The sequence below is a fragment of the Astatotilapia calliptera genome, chromosome 10 (assembly GCF_964374335.1).
Source record: "Astatotilapia calliptera chromosome 10, fAstCal68.1, whole genome shotgun sequence".
NCBI classification, from domain to species: domain Eukaryota; kingdom Metazoa; phylum Chordata; class Actinopteri; order Cichliformes; family Cichlidae; genus Astatotilapia; species Astatotilapia calliptera.
Window position 1 is genome coordinate 10416221 of NC_137431.1, and position 23163 is coordinate 10439383.

Below are 23163 nucleotides of genomic sequence, written 5' to 3' on the forward strand. Positions count from 1 at the left end.
ATCACGTTTCATACAAGGAATGAGACTTCTGCTTTATGGGGTCCTTTATGGGGCTTCTTTAATACGATTATGTGACCTGACAGTCTGAGGTCTGCCTCTGACAGTGATCCATGTGGAGAGGAGCTTGTGATTGTCAGTACAATGCTTTCTTGCTGCTGTGCCTTGCCTAAATGATCGCCATGCGGTAGGCTGCGCTGCAGAATCGCCACTGGCAAATTAACCATCCTTGCGACTTCGGAGCAGACAAAGGACGACAAATATGAGCCAGTTCCCGGACATGTGTCTGTGTTTGTGAACACGTTTCCCCACGTTTGTATTTTATTACGCTGAGAATTTCGGCGGATCCATTCATTACCACCGCCCCTCACTTCTTGCGCAATAGTGAATCCAAGAGAATCTGCCAAATAAAACATTTTAACTAAATATTCACGTTATATCATCAATTCCCTGTAAGTCTGCGATTAATATTTTGCCACATGCTGCACAGCTAATTTTAATTACCGGATGAAAGTCTGGTGAGACTGGATGCATACGCCAAATATTTATGTGGTCTTTTTGTGTGGTCGCCATTCTTTTTTTTTCTGGAGGTGCTTTAATATGTGGTTAGCTCACAGACCTTACACCGACATCGCAATGGGGGGATGAGAGGAGAGAAATGGGTGGAGGGGGAAGCGGGGAGCTGCGCCACAGCGGAGAGGAGAGAGCTGAAATCTGAGTGCGCGCTAGGGCGGATAGTGTCCTTCCAAGGTCAAGTCACCTACATTGAATTTTATGAGTTCCGGTTATCCATTCAAAATAAACCTAATATGAACAGACTGCACTGCTTTTTTTGCACAGAACATACTGTGTAAATATTTGATCCGTAGTGCTTGGTTCATAGTTCCATTTATTAAACTAAATTAAATACATAAACATAATACTTTTTAATCATGTCATACAACATGAGGCACAAAAAAAATGTAATACATTTCAAGCATCACGTCTCACATAAAAGTCTTTAATCAATACTAAAATAACTATTTAAAATGGTAATAGTTAAGTGACATATCACAAATTTTTATGTGATTATGAACAAATTATTATTCATAATGGTTCAAAATTTTACAATTTTTTTTGTAAGTAAGGAATTACAGAACTCCTCGCCAAGCTGTGACCTTTTTCCTTTTATTTCAGCGCCTAAAATAATCCCACACATTGGATTGGTTAAATCGTTTTTTCTTCTCTTCTAGTGCAAGCAAACTTGGGCACAGACCGCTTATAATTTTATTTTGAAAGGGACAGCAGTCTTTTCCGATTCCATAAGGTAAAACTTCGCCTGCCTTGATTATCTGACGGCTCCAGCGACAGGGAAACACACCCGTCAGCAGCGCGCATTGGAGACAAAAAAAGCGCCTCACGGACAAAGGTAATATGGATGCGCTGGAGAGGATTCGCTTCAGCCGGGTATCACAGTGGATGAGCCGCTTCTGTTTCATTTACCGGGACACCAATTAGCCCACCTTAATGAGGTGCTGGGATGCGAGATACTGCAAGCTAAAAAGGCGGAAGGCTGCATTTAATCCGTCTGCGGATCCTGTGAGCTTGCAATGGCTGTGGCTGGGCTGTGCAACCGGATAGGGAATAATGTGCCTTTTTATTTTGTGATATTTTCATTATTTTGTGGCCTTTCATTTGGACAGTTACGATATTCGATTACAGAAGAACTAGAAAATGGGGCACTGGTTGGTGATCTAGCGCATGACTTGGGGCTGGATATTCGAAAGCTCGCCACCCGAAAAATCAAGGTAACCTCCAACAGCGGCAAACGCAATGTGATTGTCAACCCCAAAAATGGGAAATTGCTTGTCAATGAAAGGATTGACAGGGAGGCACTGTGCGATTTATCCAGCACCTGCCTCATTAATCTAGAGGTGCTGATTGAAAACCCCACTGAAGTGCACCACGTCGAGGTGGAGATTGTAGATGCCAACGACAATGCGCCGCAGTTCCCCAGAGACGAGTATCAATTGGAAATAATAGAGTCTGCTTTACCGGGGTCTCGTTACCCAATTGAAAACGCTCAAGATCCAGATACTGGGTCAAATTCTGTTCGCATGTATCAGCTTAGCACAAACGACCATTTCGCGCTGGTTTCTAACAAACCCTCTCTAAATACAAAGCACATCGAGCTTGTGCTCAAAAAGCCCCTTGATCGCGAGCAGACGCCTTACCATCAATTAATTCTAAGTGCTGTGGATGGTGGGACGCCGGAAAAAACGGGGACGACTAAAATCAGTGTCCGGGTACTGGACTCAAATGACAATATTCCCTCATTTGACAGCTCAGTGTACAAAGTGAAAGTGTTAGAAAACTCCCCCAAAGACACCCTGGTGATCAAACTGAATGCAACTGACCTGGATGAGGGCACAAATGGGGAGATTTATTACTCCTTCAGCAGCTACACCCCGGAGAGAGTGAGGCAGATGTTCAGCATGGACACTAATACAGGAGAGATAAGAGTGAGAAACAATGTTGATTATGAAGAGACTAACTCCTATGAGATGTACATTCAGGCAATGGACAGGGGCCCCGGTGCTGTGGCAGCACACTGTAAGGTGGTAGTAGAGGTTGTGGATGTGAATGACAACGTCCCTCAGATAGTGTTGTCATCTCTGTCGAGCCCCGTGAGGGAGGATGCCCGTGCAGACACAGTTGTGGCCCTTATTAGTGTTACTGATCGAGACTCTGGAGCTAACAAGCAGGTGAACTTGGAGATCCCAGCAGGCCTTCCATTCAAGATCAAGTCATTCAGAAACTATTACACTCTGGTTACCTCAGCCTTTCTGGACCGTGAGACCACTGATGCCTACAATGTCACTCTGAGTGCCACAGATGGAGGAAATCCTCCCCTATCCTCCCAGAAGACTATACAGGTGGATGTGGCAGATGTTAATGACAACCCTCCACGATTTGAACAGACCTCATATACAGTCTATGTGGCTGAGAACAATGCCCCCGGGGCCTCTCTGTGTACTGTGAAAGCTCGAGATGCCGACATCAAAGAGAACGCACGCATCACCTACACAGTGCTCAATGACAACAACCACGGCATTCCTGTCACCTCATATGTGTCTGTGAAGGCCGATACAGGGGAGGCTTATGCCCTGCGAGCCTTTGACTATGAGTCACTGAGAGAGTTTCACTTCCAGGTCAAAGCCCAAGATGGGGGCATTCCTCCGCTCAGCCGCGTCGCCACAGTCTACATCTATATAATGGATCAGAATGACCATGCACCACTGATAGTCAACCCCCCTGGCAATGGCACGCGCTCCTTGGAGACGGTACAAAAGAATGCCGAACCTGGTGTCCTGGTGACCAAAGTGGTGGCATACGATGCAGACGCTGGTCCAAATGCTTGGCTCGGGTATGTGCTGGAGACAGCCACTGACCCGGACTTGTTCAAGGTGCATGAACACAACGGAGAGATCAGGACCACTCGGAGGATCTTGGAAGACAACTCCACCTCCTTCACTCTAACTGTTCTTGTAAAGGATCATGGCCAGCCTGCTCTTTCCTCCACTGCTACTATTAACGTGGCAGTCATGGAGGTGCCACCAAAAGTGGTGTCTGATCCCAAGAGGATTATGCGACCTCAAGGCCCAATCCCTTTGTCCAAAGTGACCGTCTACTTGACCGTGGCTTTGAGTGCCACGACCTTTGTTTTCCTGGTCACTGTGGTGGTGCTGGCTATTGTCCGCTGCCACGCCTACTGCACCCAGCCTGGGTCCTGTTCCCCATGCTGTGTGTCACAGAAACCCCCTCCAGATGGTGGGAACAGCAGCGTGAGTGCTGGCGGAGGTGGCAGCAGTGGAGCTCCAGGCCAGCCTAATAACAATGTGGTGCTTCGGAGAGACCTTAAAGTGGAGCCTCACTACATCGAAGTACGTGGGAATGGCTCCCTAACGAAGACTTACTGCTACAAGACCTGCCTGACTGCCACGTCTGGCAGTGACACTTTCATGTTCTACAACACAGGACGACCCATCAGCGGCACCTGGGGCAGCGGTGCCGACCGCTTTTTCACCAGTGGAAGTGGATTTGTACGCAGACTCAGCATGCCCGATGCCTCCCTCCAAATCTGCCCAGAGGTGGGTCATGAATTTTTTATTTTTACCTTTTGTTCGCATAGCCGGAAGGTCAGGAACCTTCAAGTTTTAAAAAGTGTCTTGAATTTGACCAAGGTGTAAGCAGTATTAGGCACTTTTAAACATACCAAACCGGACTTTTCATTCCAATATGGTGCCAGTGTGCAGTGTTACCATATTCTCTGTCACTGTCACTTTGTTGCTGCAGGGAGATGACATGTTGCACATCAGGTTTTTACCCTCTCCTGAACTGAATCCCTGCAAGCTTCAGTCTCTTTGTTTAGTTCCCACTTGCACTGCAAACTCACTCAGTGTAGCCTAGCTCAGCACTCACACCGAATTAGTGTCAGTTGTGATGCTTTTCAAGGGTCCTATGTTATTTCTGATGATTCAGAGATTTGTGTTTCACCTTGAGATTGTCATCACGTCTACACCAGGAACAGGTCATGTATCATTCCTACTACTTGGTCACCCTCTTTGCATGCAGTTTTGATTTGTCTGTGTTTTTGTTGTGTTGAGTAAGGCAGTGACATAGGAGCAGTTGGGGTTTCCTGACTTGATTTCTGATTATGGTTAGTTTTGAGGTTTATTTTTATGGCTGTATTGCATTTATGACTTCTGGGTGATTTTTTTTTAAAAAAGAGAGAATCATTAATGAGTTAACCTCATTTAATAATAGAGCTTTTTAACTGGCAATATTAAAATCAAGGGTTTGGCTTATGTGATTTCCTGAGCACATTATTTCCATTTGTGTTTATTTTAAAGTTATTCTAAAGTCATTTAGATTATGTCTTAAATGACTCTTGCAAAAAAGTTTGGGGTGACACATTCTGCTTTTATCACTAATGCTTGCTGATGATGCAAATATTCATTTTTTCAGTTATTTTTAGTTTTTTGCTTTTTTGTTGTTGTTGTTTTTTAATTTATATGATGTTGAAGGTTTGGATTTTCCACGAGTTCCCTGTCTTAATTAGCAGGTGGCAGTCTCTGGTAAATTAGTTATTTTAAAAATAAATCTGATCAAGACAAGTGTAGCAGTGTAAATGAAATTAACCTCCACACTGTGTTCATCAACCTTGCAAATTAAATTTACTCAAATGGGCTGGGTCTACCAGCAAAAAATACTCCCCCCTGATATGAACTAAGGAACATGATGTGCTTTCTTTATCTGGGACACTTGCTGCTGCCAGCGCAGGTTTGTTTCTTAAACACAGCTTTTTTTTAAATTCAGCGTTGTGCATGTGCCTACTCATGAAGAACATGATTATGAAAGAGTCCGGCATAATTAATGGCTGTGAAGCATTAACTTGTAAATGGTAAATGGCCTGTATTTATATAGCGCTTTAGCTCATTAAAACAATGACTTGCCCCTCTATGCCATTTATATTGCAAAGAGGGGGACGTTCTTTGAACTTAAATGTAGAATCATCAGTGAAATCTACAATGACCAAAGTCATATTGGGACTTCCACTTATTTCTGGGAGTCCTAGCAGGCTTTCAATGGTGAATAGCCTCAAGCCCCAGATCTGAACTTCACCAATACTTTTTAAATTTCTGTGCTCATGTGGAATTTTGTTTATCAGGTTTTCAGTGCAAGTATAGAATGTGCTATGTACTATTAAAATGTGTCCATACAGTTACCATTGATTAATGATAATTTAATGTTTTAGATGAGATATTCAGAAAAGGAACACAAGTAAAGAGGAAATACTTTTATAAATACTATGTGTTGATAGCTGAGATAGCCGTATCTTAATATAGCAAGGACCAATGCAGGCCAGAGATAGTGGATGTGGCTGGTCTCTCTTTTTTATTGGAGTTTAAAGGCAATTATTTACCAGAGGGCTGCTGGGAATTTGAAGCACTCAGCTAGGTTCATCAGGAGCAGACAGATTTACTCCAGTGACACACAAACACATACGCATCAGTCTGTACTGTCATCATAGTATTCCTTTAAAGGGCATTACTCTCCCAGCTCACACATTTACAGAACAGTGGAATGAGAGACTGTCCAGAAGCTGTCAATATGGCTTGCAGTCATTGTCCTTATTAAAGTCCTTTCGTGTGTGTGTGTTTGTGTGTTTGTGTGTGCGCGCGCGTGCATGCGTGCATAAGTGTGTGTGTTTGTGCTTGTAATCAGTGACACAACTGCAGTGTTCCTATCACGTCCAGAGCTGGGATGCGTATCATGATTAATTGATGAGGCCATGGCTCTGCACAGTATGAGATCAAGCTAAACTTACTCTCTTCATCCTCCCTCTCTGTCTCTACCTCTCTCTCCTTCATTTTCTTTTCTCTCGCAACCTCTCTCTCCCTCTTGCTCGCTCAGCCCAAAGCCCCGAATGCTGACTGGAGATATTCTGCATCTTTGAGGGCAGGGGTGCAGAGGTAAGCATTTTCCACGTTAAAGTCTTGTGCAACTTTTTATCATCTCAAAAAAGGTTCCACCTTTCCACTCTACTCATCCTGCCGCCATCTAGTCTGCACCATTAGAGAGACCCCTCATTTTGCTCTTGCAACTATAGCATATACGATTCCCCAAGCAAATGATTTATTGACATGTTACAGTTACATTTATCCCTACACCTCTATGGAAATGATTCAAAAAGCTACTGCAACACTAATGCTGTAGCTTTTCAGAAATGACTGTGAGTGGCGCCTAAGCATTTGTTTGAACCTTTAACCTCAACCTCTCCCTTTGGGAAAAGGCCTTTGCGGTTCGGTCACTGGATTCATAGCCTTGGTCCTCTGCAGTGAAATACTATATAGGTCATCTACATTCTGAGCATCACTCCCTCACTTGCAGTCTTTAAGCTGGAAGCATGAAGGACAAACAGGCAGATGATGACATTTCCTAGATTATCACATGCACATGTGCTTCAGTGTCTGCATGTACAACTGCCCCTCACCACCACCCCATGCATGCGTTTGCATTTCTCTGTGTATCACATATTATTGTGCAAAGATGATGTTTTTTTACATCTCTAAGTTTTTCCACTTCTTATTGTTAGACCAAATCCACACAAAACAACACCTCCAAAGACATATTAAACTAAAACATTTGAATTGTTTTAAGTCTACAAACACTGTAGTACTCTAGCCATGATTATCCTCTCCTAAAATCATGATTTCTAAGATTTGGGCTTGAAACCTCTCCTAGGTATTGTGTCAACAATAGATTGCTGTGATTTTAGTGTGCTTGCTCGAGTATTCCCACCTACATATATCTAATTAATGAAGCACTACACTTTAAGCAGTGTCATTAGCTGCAAATCAGAGAATACTGAAATGAAGAGGATCATAGAAAAAAGCACCAACGATTAGAAAAAATTCTACCCAAAAACAAAACTTAACAGTTTTCCCATGATTATGTCAGAAAATGTCATTTATTTCCCCATAAGTTGATCTAAAAACAGCAGGGACATCAGGAATTAATGTGTTTACTATTCACACGCCTATGCTTTCTGCAAAACTCTCCCAAATTTCATGGTACCAGTGCTTACCGCTCATTTGTGAAGTCATCTTCTTAGTCTAAGTTGATTTAATTGGATATTAGTGTTAATTTGTATGGATCATGTGCACTCTGTCATCAAGTCACTGTTACATGACATGGATTCAGATAAATCATCACTGCAATTTGCCGCTGCCACTTCTTAAATGACAGTGACTGTAAAACACACAGAGACACAGAGATGGCTCACATCAACACTTAGCCACAACACAGGCGTGCTGTAATGTAACAGCATGTAACACCAGCACTGTTGACCCATATTCTGAGTGTAGACAGAAGTGCAGTACATCAGTACTTTCTGTGTCATATTCGTATACATCAAACTGCTTAGAATACACCTGGTCATTTTTTCTTCATGGGGAAATCAAGATAATGCAGGTTGCAGATGATAGTATTAATGTGCTGCAGAAAAACCTAGTCAACAACAATTAACTATATATGTATAACAAATGGATGAGGGAAAAGATTTTTTGCTAGGGTGGGTGTGTCAGTTTTATATAAGCTCATACACTCATATTTAATCAAATATTTGGACTTTCTGCCAAATGCATTTCCTCAAATGTGATTGTTTTCACACCACGGTGTCAGCGTGGTAAAGATAACGCTATAAAGCAAGCTGTCAGTTGGCTTCCCTTAGCTTAAAAACTGGAGACCAGGATGGAAAGGGGCAGGTTTGCTCAGTCACTCAGAAAATTGGACAAACTAAAATAATTGTTTTTCTTTCTCAGAACTGAGTTAAATCCTATTTTTGCACCTAATTGTACCCTTGTTAGTCTTTCTCTCTAGCAGCCAGTGTAGGTGAAAGCCAGATCTCTTCCTCTTGTTTGGGGGTTGCTAGGGCACTGGCCAGAACTAGCTTTCCTATCATCAGAAGGAGAACTTCTAGCAACCTTGTTACTGCTGGCAGATTCAGGTTGGCTGATTTAGAAAATGCTGATATTTTTGGCCTGATTTTCAGACATCTGGGATCGACATCTGTTCATCCTTGGATGCAAACGGATTAACATTTGTTGGTAGGCTTATTGCACTCGTAGAAAAGTACCAAGTGCTCTTTAACTTAAATAGTTTTGCTGTCTTCACTTCACCTGTTTCTCCCCTACTGTGCTTCTTATAGCTCAGCCCCTGCTAACACACACAAGGTGAAACAAAGATCACAGGGAAGATGAAAAGCTAGCACACCCAAAAATGATGGCAAAACAAAGTCTCACACTGTACTAAATCTGTAATTAGTAAAAAATTTGATTGATAGACTGTTAAATGACTTTTTCACTGGTTTAACTGATCTTTTTAAAAAGCTCTACATTTGAAAAGCTCTATATATACTATTGCCATCAGTAGTATTCTTATGTATTTGTATAAACATGTAACAACTACATTAACCTACATTATGCTATTATTTCAAAGTGAATATGAAAGTATTTGTCACTTAAAGTGTTGAATTACTTTTTTTTAAAGGCACACAATGAAACATATGCATTTTATGCATTATTCTATTGTGATATCAAAGTCATTTAGACATATTCAATTACTATTCAAAACACTGAGCATGGATCAGGATAGTTCATTATGCTTATAAATTTCAAAAGCTATGGAACGATTACAAGTGCAGAAATCCGTCAAGTCATATTTTACATGGAAGCTCCAAAATGAATGAAAATGAAGACTTGCAGTGCACCTTTGTTATTCTTTGCAAGTGGCACTGTTTTCATGTAGCAAGGTGTTTGGCCATAGTTATAGTATTTTAGTGTAGTTATAGTGTATACTGGTGCGCACTGTTTTAGCGGTTCTTAATCCTGGTCAACTTCAACCACAAACACAACCACATAAAACAGCTGGTTATCTGGGACAGAACAGCTATTTTCAGTTTCCATTATAAGCAGCAAAGTTTAAAGAGCACTTCATGTAGTCCTACAGTAGTCGTCAGTATGCATATTTCTATTCTGTGAAAAGTCGCTCATTCTTTTATGTGCTCCGTCTTTCTTCATAGCTATTCCTAGACCAATTTAAATGCATTACAAAAGCCCTGAGTCTTTAGATATTCTGTCATATGAGGCAAAGCACAGGTATTCAGCCTGAAGGGTGGGATGGTTTGGGTTTGGGTTTGGGTTTTTTTTTTTTTAAAAGTGGGGGTGGGGGGCTGTACCCACTTACAACAAGACCACATGAATGTATCCACAATTTCTCTTTCTGGAGAGCCAGAAAGCCACTGTCAATGTCTAAAATAATCAGTATTGCTGTTTGAAAGTTTTTAAGCTATTTGAATACCACTTAATTTGCCTTATATTAAACAGAAATGTCATCTTATTAGACTATTATTTTAAATTGCTCAGTTGTGGATGGATTCCAGGGTCTGCACCAACAATCATTTGAATTTCATAACAAAATCTCCGAATGTTAAGGAAAATGTGTCCTATTTTTAAATATTTGAATGTTTGCAAATTTTTCACTGACTAAATGTGATTGCCTTTCAGTTCCGTCCACATGGAGGAGTCCTCTGTGATGCAGGGAGCCCAGGGCATGCTGGTTCAGAACTGGCCCACTGTATCTAGTGCTGCAGGTGAGTGGAAATGTAGGAATCAGGATACAGGATGAAGATTTTTTTTTAACTGATTTTGTGTTAGTTAGATGTAGTTCAGAATATTTAGCTAGAAATAGTTCAGATGCCCAAAATATAATTTGGGTTAAACCATCTAGGTCAAGGTCAAGTTGATTTATATAACACATTTAAAACAACAGTGTTGACCAAAGTACTGTACATTAGAAAAAAGTGTCCCAAGAAAAAGTAGACTAAAAATCCAAAACACAATAAAACAAAATAAAATGAAATGAAATAAAATAAAATACAAAACAATAAAATAAAGCAAAGGAAAAAGTTCTACTTTTTGATGGATGAGAAGCTGTTTTTGTCCTTACATCATGATATAACTTGAAGGGCAGCTGAACAGTGAAGCCCACTGCCAAGGTCAACACCTTATGCCAAAATCTTAAAGATTTTTTTCCTAATTTTGACAGGTTCCTCTTTTGAAGAAGAACCCGTGTTCAATCTCTACCTGCAACTTTTTTTGTAAGATCATTTTTTTGGCCTTTTAACCTTTATTGGATAGAGACAGTGTAGGTAGACAGGAAAGCGGGGAGAGAGAGAGAGAGGGGAAGACATGCAGCAAAAGGCCACGGGTCAGACTTGAGCAGGTGAACCAGTCACCTGCTCACCCACTCAGCTAAACCAGCACCCTAATCTATAACTTTTTATCCACCATTAATATTTACCATAAATAAGTAATTGACATTTGTCTCATCATGTAACTGTCAGCAAACAAACAAATTAGCATGTATGCAGAGTTCCATAGGCCAAGCAACATGCATAGTCAGATAGCCACCAGAGCCGTTGGACCCTTATGCAGAGCACTTTCATACCTAGAATATTGTCACTTTCCACAACAGCAGCAAGCAAGAGCTAGAAATCAGAAAAGGCAGCTGTCTCTTATAAGAATGAGTTAGTGAGTGGGTGACAGTGCTGAAAAATGTTGCAACACAACTGATGTGTAAAGAAAGCTGGACTCATAGACCTGTGCTTTACAGAAAGTGTGTCTTAGAGCTAATGCTTAAAAGTTTGTGTGTGGAACTTTACAAGGGCACAGAGGCTGGAAGACTTTGGTAAGCAAGATTTCAAAACCATGTTTCAGCACTGTGAACCGTCCCCCTATTCTTCCACCCCCGCTTCCATTCATTGATTTTCTGTCTGGCTTCAGGAATTAGGACATACGTAGACACTTGAGGGTGAAGAGTAGCATCACAGTAAATCACTTGGCAAACCAGGGACAGAGTATGAATTTACTGCCTGTCAGTAAACATGAATAAATAAAGATTTTTTTTCTCTCTGTATAAAAGGAAGTTGGGAAATTGTTTGAGATACCAGCTGCATCATTTCCCAGTTCTAGTGTATTCCCCTCTGCCAGAGTGCAGCAAAAAATGTGCAATTTTTTTACTTACAGCAGATGGAAACCATCTGGCCAACTCCGCCCCTATAAAGACTCAAATATTGTCTCAAATATTATCTTTAAGCGGAGTGCTCAGCATACTGCGGTCCTTCCAGTTGTTGCTGATGCATTAGGAAATACATTTTTAGAAGTGGCTTAGTGCAATAGCACAGACAAGTTTATCCTCTCTGTTACACGTCATCCTTTATTGTGACACATTTTCACATCTGTAGCAAACTGTTATCACAATGAAGCCTTTAATAATTGACCAATTATTAATAATTGGCCAATTATTAAAGTTCTTCATCTTCCATCAAGTGTTGCTGGAGTTCCTGCATTGTGAATTCTTTCATCCTCTCCATGCACCTTGGAAATAGGTGAAGTTGTGCCAGAAATCTTTGCTGCGATTTATCACAATGAAGTCTTCCGACATGCTGTGATGCATCTAAATGTGGCACCTTCAAAACTGTGTTTATGTAAGTGACCCTTGGTGCAGATGAGGAGACATTTGTCTGATGCCAGAGGGGGAGATGTGCTGTTATCACAAACAAGAAAGTGCCGTAAAAAAAAGAAAGATGTGGCAACATTTAAAGAAACTGTGATTAGAAGATGAACAGAAGAGACGTACAGGGGGATGGAGGGAAAAAAAGCGAGGTGTGGGGGGATGGAGAAACAGAGAGAGAAAGGTTAAGAGGATTGGCAGGTTCCTGCAGTAGTGGTGTTGCTAGGGAACACCATGTGACCTGTTGCCTGGCAACACTGTCTAACTGAGAGATTGCTGCAGCAGCCGCACCCTCCATCAGCAGGGAGTGGGCGAAGGCAGTTTCCATAGCAACCGGTCATATCTCTGAATGGAATATTTAGAGACAAAAAAACAGAGGAGTAAAGGGGAAGGGGACTTGGCAAAATCATGGTTTTAAGAAAGAAAGAAAAGGCATTTTAGAGGATATCAGGTGGAAAAGCAAAGTTTATGCTTCCTATGCAGAATACATGTGGTACATGTCACATATATGTACGAGCACTGTGACTGTCGCATGTCAGTGTGCCACAAACCATCAGAGGGATTCATTTCAGATGGAACCGTGTCTCGGAGTAGCCTATTTTAAATGTAGGTTACACCAAATGAGGCTTCCGACACCCTTATATTTTCACATCAGGTGCCACTACATGCTCCTCGCTATACTTCCCTGCTCACTAGCAGTTACAGTGTAATCCATTTGCTGTGAAGTATAGGCTGTTAAAAAGAAACACTGGCTGGAGCATGTTAGATAAACAGCAGCACAAAGGCAGCAAAGCTCTTTAAAATTTTGCACTCTGTGACATGAAGAGCTTATATATACCTAAACAGGAAATGTCTGAATTAAAACGTGGGTTGTTTTTTAAATTAACAATGCCAGAGGTCTGGATTTTTTTCAAGCAGTGCATGAAGCCCTAGAATGTTCCAAGACACTAAGGCGATACCCATTTGTTTCAGTATGCTGTGTCAGTGGATATTGTACTTCTCTGTACATCATGCAGAGAAATACAAACTTTTTGACCTCTGCTCTGTGTATACTATATCCACACACATTTGGTACTCTAAGCAGGTAATGGTAACATGGTTACAAATCAAAATTAAAATTGTAGAAAATCTAAAGATCATCCAAACATTTATTTACTACAGATTATAGATCCAGATGTTTCCACCAACGCAAGTAGCAACATTTCAGGATGAAAAATTAAGCAGCGCTGGCTCAAAGGTTAAGCCAATCCCTCCCTCCCAATGGTAAATTGCCAGACAGCAGAAATAAATGTTTTTACAGCCTCTATGGAGACCAGAAATTATTTGGCCTTTATGGGAACTCTAGAGTGAGTTTTAATATATTGAGATCACCTGTTTAAATTGCTTAAAGGCTTAACACTATGTATTATTAGGCCCATGGCCCCTTTGACTGATAGGTAGACGCTAAGCTTTACCTCAGCTAATTTGAGTCACTTAACTGGAAGTCTCTCTGGTACCTTCTGGAGTATTTTTAGTGTAGTTATCTAACAAATAGTATGGTTTGCTGTGAGGTATAGACCTTCTAAGAGTTTCTGCTTGAGTTTTGATATTTGACAACTGATATCTTTATATCCATTGATCCAAATATGCTCACTGCTTGTTCAAACCCCACCACCACCACCACACACACACACAAAAGAACACAAGCCATGCAGGCATCAGGGGCCCGTTCTTCGTACGTCGCTCACTACATCCAAGATCAAATGACACATCCAAGACCAAACCATCGCGCTAACCGTGAGCTCGCTATTCCGGTTCCCCGAACACACCTGCTGTTGACGATTAGTACAGCTGGACGCAGTAATGTGACATCACTGGGTGTCGTAAAAGGGGCTACGCATCGATAGTGGAAACATTGATCGGCAACCCTCTGATTGGTCGGCGAAAATGTCGACGGAGCGCGCTCGGCTCGGTATTTTTCGGCAGCAGAGCAAGAACTCTTGAGTGAGGGATTTCAGGAGTTTCAGAGTTTAATCAGAACGCAAGGGAACACTGCAAAGGCTGCAAAAGCAAGGAGAGAGGGCTGGCAGAAAGTTGCTGACAAATTAAACTAGTAAGTAATTTAATAATAACAATAATAATGGAGTGGATTGATATAGCGCTTTTCAAGGCACCCAAAGCGCTTTACAATGCCACTATTCAGTCACTCTCACATTCACACACTGGTGGAGGCAGCTACAGTTGTAGCCACAGCTGCCCTGGGGCAGACTGACAGAAGCCAGGCTGCCATATCGCGCCATCGGCCCCTCTGGCCAACACCAGTAGGCGGTAGGGTAGATTTATTATATTACACTATATTATCCAATATTATATTACATTATATTATAATATGTTATATTATATCCCCTTTCACATTAGAGCCACAACAGGACCCACTTGAACATGGGAACAAGTAAAAGTGAAATATAAGAATATTCTACAGAATGGTAATATTTATCACTTATATTGCTTTTCGTCTCTTGGAAAGAGACCCTGGAATAATCTGTTTGTTTATAACAGCAACCAAGAAAAGGGCAGAGCAAAAAAAAGACAGGTGGTGGTCCTGCACCCCCTCGTCAACAAGTTGGTTAAGTAAATAATACCCTCACGGGAAAATCGATATCTCTCTATGAGCACACTGTCGCGCTGAGCTAAAGGATCCTGTCTGTCCCGCAATATACGCTGAATTCTGAAAACTCTCCTTATCAATCTTGCACCTTCTGCAATGGGCTGCTCGCGTATACGGACAGGACATGGCTGCGACAGACTTCCCAAATCCACCTTCGCTTTTATAGCCGTGGTCTCTCATCTTGATTACACAAAGTAATTTGCAATTGCTACTCTGAAATATGAATTACATCTGTAATAATCACATACATGTAATAGAATGATTAATAGTACATTTTCCTTTTTTAGGAAATGACCTGTATGTATCTGTGTGACATCAATAAATGGATCAGGTGCTGCATTGTCTTTAGTTACATTGATAATATTTATTTATGGTGAAACAGTGGTAAAATATCGCTGTTGCTTTCGTATAAATGAAGCGGACACACCTGCGTGGCCGCGATCTAATCCTGTTTACATAAAGTAAACCTGCTCCCGAGCAGGTTTACGCTTACGGCTCTGTTGCTATGACAGCAAGTCCCGGATGAGCTTCGGGGAACCGAACGATCCAAGATCAGGCGAAATCGTCAACAATCAAATCCAGCTAACCTACTTAGCGAGGTACGAAGAACAGACCCCAGGCCTTCAGAACAGGAATTCACAAACAGTGTGACATCACATATCACATGGATAAGTCTCTTTTATATACAGTCTATAGGTGAACTTCAGGATTTTCCTTGGCACCTGAAATGTATTTAAATAAACTTGATATTCCATGAAGATGAACTCCTAATTTGACCTTTCACCACCAGAATACAAACTTAAAGTACACAAAATGTTTCTAACTCGTATGGTAATCATCGAATTACACCGACTACATTATACATAATACACGAGGTTGAAATTTTAATGACCTTTTAATGGCTTGTTCTCAACTACTGTGTCACCACTACTGTCCAAACTACTGTGTCACGTGTAATTTTATGGTGAAAAGTAAACTGCAGGCTATAACGCTTGCCCCAAATTAATTTTAATACTGTGTTTTCACATTGCATGTTTACATACATTAACCTGTAAAAATGAAATGTAAAATGTGGAAAGACCCTTTGTGAACATTTAACTATCAGATAAGACAATATTACTTAGAACTCCCAAAATTTAAGCAAAAAAATCACCTTCCTTTAAGAGGACTTATCAGGTAACAGGAAATGGTGTGTCTGTTACATAAAAATGAACTCTATACTATGTATAGAGCAGTAAAGTGCACTATATTTTCTTCCGCAGTTTTTCGTGCATCTGAGCAGCTATCTTTTCATATTTTATTACTTAAAGTTCTTTCTTCTCCACATGAGAAGTGGACTTTCTCACTTTAGCAATGGAATCAGTTAAATCGGACTTTGTTGAGCACAGATTAAACATATGCTAACAGACTGTCAAATGGTATAATCCTAATCCTAAAACGACTGGCATTAGAGTTTATTAGTAGTAAGTCCACTAATGTTAATGTGAGATAATAGCATCTGACACTAAATAATTACTAAGAAGCTGGTTATTTAAGCAAAGAAACAAAAAAAATGCAGAAAGTTGTGTGAATTTTAAGAAAAAAGGTCAACCAGATTACTCTGCATGCCTTCAGTAGCAATACCCAGGTGTTAATGTGGCCTGGAAGGATCTAGAACAGCAGTCCAGCTCCCACAGTTGGCGACTTATAAAATCTGATAGGCAGGTTAATGCTTATTACTATTGAATGAGTTCATTTTCATGCGCTGCAGACTAGCATTGCTTTCAGTGACAGCCTGGAGGTATTTGCTCACTGGTAAGAAAATAATGACATCCCACAGCGCGCTTACACTTTCAACACATCCCGTTTTTCCTTTCTCTTCCCTGTGATGCGTTCACGGCGCAGACGTAAAGTTGGTAGAAGTGCTTAACTAGCTGCTGAGCAGGAGGGAGCATAAACTCGAATGTATCTTTTCAAACAGCTCAACAAATATCAGCAAACAAACAAACGCTTTCTGCACAGTTTGTCACAAAATGCATCCATCAGATAATTGCGGTATTTCCCACGGAGAGAAAATAAAACGTTAATGTGTGACACTGTCAGAGATGGAGAAACATGTAAGAAAGAGAGGAAAGGAGATCATTTTCAAAGGACTGCTCAGCAAGTTAAATTTTATAGACTAGAAACTTGAATCTTACATGTTATACCCTCATTCATTTTAAACATCGGTAAAACATATAGTTGATATAGTGATGCACTATGCTGGGCTGGTTACGTCTAGGGTACTATTACTAGCTTATACTACAATAAGGGTAGCACACAGAAATGTATATTTAAGATGATGATGCCGATTAGATTCACTCACTGAATCTACCTTTTATAATTCCTCATTACCCCATTAAATATCACCTTAAATCTTGCTGAATTCATTTGGCTAAAGCAGTGAATATTGGACTAGCAGCACAGGTCAGCTGATCGCAGTCTACATGCAAAGAAAATTCTACTGAGCTTGCTAAACAAATTATTATTTGACTTATTTCGAAGTAATTCTTTCCCCCACGTTGCACTGCGACACCCAAGCTTCCAGTTCCCCCATCTGCCAAATCCCAATTTGACCCCTGGCTATACCCCATTGTTTCTGTTTTATTTTGGCTTTTTTTCCCATCACCTTGTCTTCTATGTGCTAATTATAAAATGTTAAACATGTGTAATAATTAAATGATCACTTCTGCAAGCAGAAACTAATTCGAACTAATAATTTATTTCTCTCTTATCTGACTACTCCTTCTATATTAAAATCAATGACCCTTTCTGGCATTGTAGTTTCTTTATTTAATATCTAATGTACTTGCAATGAGTCAATGATAAATCATATATGAAGAATGCCTATACACTTTATATGCTCACTGAGGTTAAACAGCACAATAATGCAGAGCGACTGACTGACCAGTTCAGTAGAGACCATTACATCTGCTGTCATTGTAGCCTGTACGTGTTATATATTTTTATACTCAATGGACTCGTTGTGGGGACTTTGTGGGACACTGTGCGTCTGAAGAGCGCACATTTTCAAAATAGTGTACTTCCCAGTGGGGCAGTGGTTGAAATCATTTCAGCACTCCAGCAATGTCATAAATAGCCTACAAAGAAAAATCAAACAGAATCTTTTTGTAGGGGCCCGTTTTTGATCTAAATATTATCCAGGCTGAAAGTAGGTCAGCGCAGAGGGAACTGGTGTGAGCCTGAGAGCGCCGTGTCTGCAAAACCCGCCCACCCCCATCTTTCTTACTGCCTCTCTCTCATTCACGCTCTCTCTCCCTTCTCTCTCCGGCTTCATCTCATCTAGCATCCGCTTTCTTTTTGCATTACGAAATGTATGACCCCTTGACCTCAATAGATGGGTCCTTTTCTCACGTTTCAAAATAATTATTCAATATAGGCTATAGATCCCTTCTTCATTTTTTATTTTTTTGTCAATTTGCAATCTGGGTTTCTTAATCTTTCACATCCATGCACTGTTGAATCCTTGTCTCTGGCTTCCAATGAGAGTAGGATTATGCTGCAGCCATCATCCAAATACAAATCGCACTGCCAAGTTAAACATCCCTGTGGTTTAAAGGTTAGTCCCCTCCAGTCCCCTTCAGTGAACTGGGTTGCATTGCTCTCCTTAAAGTATATGAATCTTGGCTATTGTCAGGCCAACATTTAACCCTGTAATGCCAAATGTATCATATCATGCTTCTACCACTTACAAGCAAAACGATCAAAATATCGCTGCGTGTTAAGGCCGCATTGAAAGAGTATACAACGCGTATGTGTAAATGTACCAACAAAATGCACCTCATTGATAAAAGATTAATGGAAAATTGATATCAGTCAAAATCAGTCAAGTTACACATCTTTACCACTTCTTTCGACAATTGATGCTTTCATTTGAGATTTTACTTCCTTAATATATCTTATATAGCTTTGATCTCAGCTCTTTTCTCCTTTTTTGTCATTTCAATTTAACTTTGCTCTTACTTTAAGATTTCCAAATTATTTTGGTCTGTGATATTGCATTTATTTTATTTAGCTGAGTTTTTCATTATTTGGCTTTTGGGATAGTTTAGCTTGGAAGCTTTAGAAACAAATGGATAGCTTTAGCCTAACTCTCATTAAAGGTATTTAAGTCTGCTTACCAGCATCTCTATGGTGCAACTGGGTACCAGGTAATGTGATGTTTTTAAAAGGTTAATATTTTTTTCCTTTTTTTAATCAGAATCTCTCAGCTAGAATGCTAAGTATATCGATTCCCTAAAATTTTAAACAGTTCCTTTAACAAATAAATAAAATGTAATGAATTATTCTCTTTTCATTGTTTTTCTTTTTCCTTTTTGTTCTTTTCCATTTTTTAATCACACGTGTGTAGATGGAGAAGGTGGTGGAGAGCTATCACCTCCAGTGGGCGCTGGAGTTAACAGCAACAGCTGGCACTTCAGATACGGCGCTGGACAAGGCTATGGCCTTCCTCAGCCCCTGAAACCAGGAGAGATTCCACCTGAAGCCTTCATCATTCCTGGATCTCCAGCCATCATCTCTATCCGCCACGACCCAGGTCCTGTGGATGACAAGGGTGAATTCATAAGCTTTGGCAAGAAGGAGGACGCCAAGAAGAAGAAAAAGAAGAAGAAGGACAAGAAAGATAAGAAGGAGAAAGGAAAAGATGAAAGCGGTGATGACTAGAGAAGTGGTGATATGACAGCAAAGCTATTAACAAACTACCCAATTTCAGAGCCAGAAAAATAAGCCAAATGCATATTGTAGAACCAAGGGAGCCTCCTTGCGCCATATTTGCATAGACATTGTATAGTGGCCAAATCCTCATTAGACCAGGCCTGGCTCCAAACGTCATGCGAACTTGTTAAACAAATGCTCTTTATCGAAAGAATGGACCAAATTACACCAGAAAATGATTTATTGTCTTAGATTAGCCTTTGTGATTTGCTGCCCACCCCCACTTCCCCAACCCCTTGCCCCACCCCCAGTTTGTATAACAACAACAAAAATAGCACCCAAAAAAGGTGTACTATTTGTAACGACCATTGTCCACTGAGGCTGCCTGTGATGACATCTCTGGCCCTCCTCCTTTTTGACTAGTTCAAGGGTAAGTAAAAAGTAAAAGAAATAACTTTAAAATTAAAAAAAATAATAAACGGGGCTATTGTCTTCAGAATTATGGAGGCGTTGTAGAAAATCTAAAAATGTGGGCTTTTATAAAAAATAAATACGTAAAAAATATAATAAAATGAGCAAAGACAACAGCATATAGTATGCGTAACATAGGATTAGCACCTTTGAGACTACAAGGTGCCTGAAAGAAGTTAGACCATGCTCAATAAAGAGCTCTGTTTCAGTGTAACATAGCACATTGTGGAGGCTGAGGACCTGGACTGGGTTGCACCAACTATGCGCAAGTTTGTTCCCAGGTTAGGGTATAAAGTGGTGGCCTCATAACTGCTAATTCCTTTGCAATTAGCATGTCGCTAAATTCAATGATAGAGTAGGTATTAAGACGTGAGTTCAAAGGTGAGATCTTTTGATATTATTAAAAGTTAGAATGAGTAGCAAATAAGTAATAGCAATATACTGGATGGTTTTGGGACTAGATTGGCATAAAACATGGCCGATTCTCATTTGACTTTTAAAGGAAAATGCTAGTATTTGAATGTTTTAGTCCACTTTCTACCAGTCATTTTTAAGGCTAATCATTTTCTAAAGCACATCATTTTGTTTTTGGAAATTCTATTGGGGTTTTTTTTTACCTGTTTTTTTTAATGGACTATAGCACAAAAATGCATTAGCTGAGACTCGGAACTGTTTCACACTGAACACATCGAATTTTGTCCTTGCTTTAAGCCGTATTTTCATCACACTATAGTGTAGCTACTGCACTGACACAATTAACCAGATTAGGTACAGTACCTAAGGCGAGTCTCAGCGTATTATTTTTCACATTCCATGGAATCTAATGCCAACAAAAAAGGAATGACACACTAAATAGTTGAAAATAGCCCAAAGTGTTTGTGCAATGTGTAGACAATGGACAGAAACATTCAAAATCATGGCTGTGGCTCTTCAAGTTGCAAAACAGCAGGGAACTGCTAAAGAAAAAAAAAATGCTGCGTGCAGAAAACTAGATTCTTTATTGTTAGTGAGTGCATTTGTGTGACTTGTATCATTTGCACCTGCTTTATTGCTTGCTTAATATGTTTAGCGTTTACTTAAGGTTACGTTTGGACAGATTTCTGTAGTGGTACCGCTTGTAATTTTAGCAATGCCTGAAATGGGATTGTGGCGACTTCGGCCATAACTAGGGAACCTACGTGCAGCTGATGCAACCAGCCCCTGACATGGCTTCTTCTCTTGGAATGTGACACAGGTTAATAGGGTCTGAATTAGCACACCCAGTCTGAAAGACACATTACTGTACACAAACACTGATTTTCTCTCCGCCGCTTACACACAATCCAACAAATCAAACATACGCACACATGAACACATAAATTCAAAATACACGAAAAGAATACGCAGCCCTTTGTGGAAACTCCAAAAACTGAAGGCCAATGCCACCCTTAACATGGGAGTGTATTATATGGCTAGGAAGCAGGAACGCTGCTTGTCGCTTCATTTCTGTTCCGATCCGTCCTCTTCTGTCTTTGAATGTTAAATAGTTGTTCTTTAAGCCTTGCGCCACTGCCTCGCCTGCTTCAGTGCTTGTAGGATGTGCTTGCCCGCCGCCTGTTTCCTTGCTCTACTCCTGTTTCCTCAAATCAACATGGTTGGACATCTTTCCACTTTGCTTCAATGAACTGTACAACAGTAACATGTGTGTATTTGCATATTTACACAGATACAGACACATAGACATATAGACACATGTCACACTCTCATAGACATTTTTTTTGTCTCAACTTCAGCTGAGTTTAGGCGTTTCTGCCAGAATGTCTCCTCTGGTTGCTCATTGTTGACAGCTCTGTCATCTCTCGCATGACTTGTATGCACTGAATTGCGAAGACGCCTGAGAGCTTAGCAGAAACTGAGATTATGCTGTGCTAGATATGAGGCAAGATGGAGTGAGAGTCAGAAAATAGTAGTCATAGTAGTCCATTGTGTAGATACAGTGTAGGAGACAAAGAAACTATTGGGCAAGTCATTTCTCCTTTGCACAAGCACATGTATTGCAGTTAACACTGACTGGGAAGTACAGTTCAGCTGCAGTACAAAGAGGCTGGAGGCTGCATTCAAATTATGATAATTACTATTATAATAAAAATTGTGACTGAAAGGTGACAAAAGTTCATTGGCTTCACCTGGCATCACCTTAAAATTTCCCTTTTTTTGCTTTATGGCTCCACATGAATATGGGGGGAAAAAGTTTGCTGGGAAGTTTTGGCACTGATATTGTGTATAAACATAGTGTGGTAGAAATGGGAGCAGCGTCAACATGATTGAAAGTGTCATAAAATCTCACCTCGCTGTTCCTTTTATTAGACCACCATATTACCGATCACTATAGGGGTATATAGGTGCTGCTCAGTCCTTCCCATGCACACTATTCCCTCCTCACCTGCCCTGTTCTTCAGGTGTACTTCTGTGCTGTCAGATCACCAAGTGGCTGTTTGCATGTTATAAGCAAAGGAAACAGATCCTATATAGATACTATATATATATATACATAGATATGTTTTTCCACTGGGAAATGCGTATTGGAATATTTACATATACCTCTGATACACATTCTCAAAGACAATACACACACCTCTCCATACAGACACAAACATACAGTAAATACAGACATGGCAGCAGCAATTTGTGGAAAAACCTAAAAGAAACACATTTTCTTATCATGTTGAAAATAAATTTAATCTTCTAGATATACATAATGCTATTGTGTTATGCTATGAAATGCCTTTTTTTCTTTCTGTTTTTACCCATATGATTTTCATGGATAAGAAAATCAGTCCTTAAACTAACTTGTGTTCAACTTTGAAATGATGATCAAAAAGACACTATTGTGAAATTATATACTTTGCTCACCCTCTGTACCTTTCCCTTGCCCAGTAGAGAAAAAGGCAGAAAAATAAGAAAAAAAATATCAAAATACAAAAAAATGAAATAAAAAAAAATAAAGTTGATGTATTCTCTGCTTGTGTATAGTGAATGTTCCTCAGTCGTTGGGTGTGGCGGTGAGTGGCACATACCAGTCGACTGTGACAGTGCAGATCTGTTAATAACTTTTTTGTACACCTGCTCATCATTGTAAAGGTGATCATAGTGATTCTTATGATTTAATCAATCTGGTAATGTGTTTTGTTAATACGTCACAAATAAAGTTTTTTTTTTCTTAAATATCTCAAACAGTGTTTTGAATTCAGTTGAAC

General features: G+C 40.2%; 1 protein-coding gene across 2 annotated transcripts; it reads left to right on the forward strand.

Moving 5' to 3' along the window:
- Positions 1-1328: 1328 nt before the first annotated feature.
- Positions 1329-23140, forward strand: LOC113030459 (protocadherin alpha-C2-like). 2 transcript variants are annotated; one of them, XM_026181941.2, is made up of 4 exons: positions 1329-4127; positions 6454-6512; positions 10107-10192; positions 19152-23140. In XM_026181941.2, exons 1-4 carry the CDS (start codon positions 1587-1589, stop codon positions 19463-19465), a joined length of 3000 nt encoding a protein of 999 aa, XP_026037726.1. In that variant the 5' UTR covers positions 1329-1586; the 3' UTR covers positions 19466-23140. The 2 variants fall into 2 exon arrangements, with proteins under 2 accessions (XP_026037726.1, XP_080163145.1); XM_080307019.1 differs by lacking the exon at positions 6454-6512 and having other exon boundaries at positions 19152-19403.
- The last annotated feature ends 23 nt before the right edge of the window (positions 23141-23163 follow it).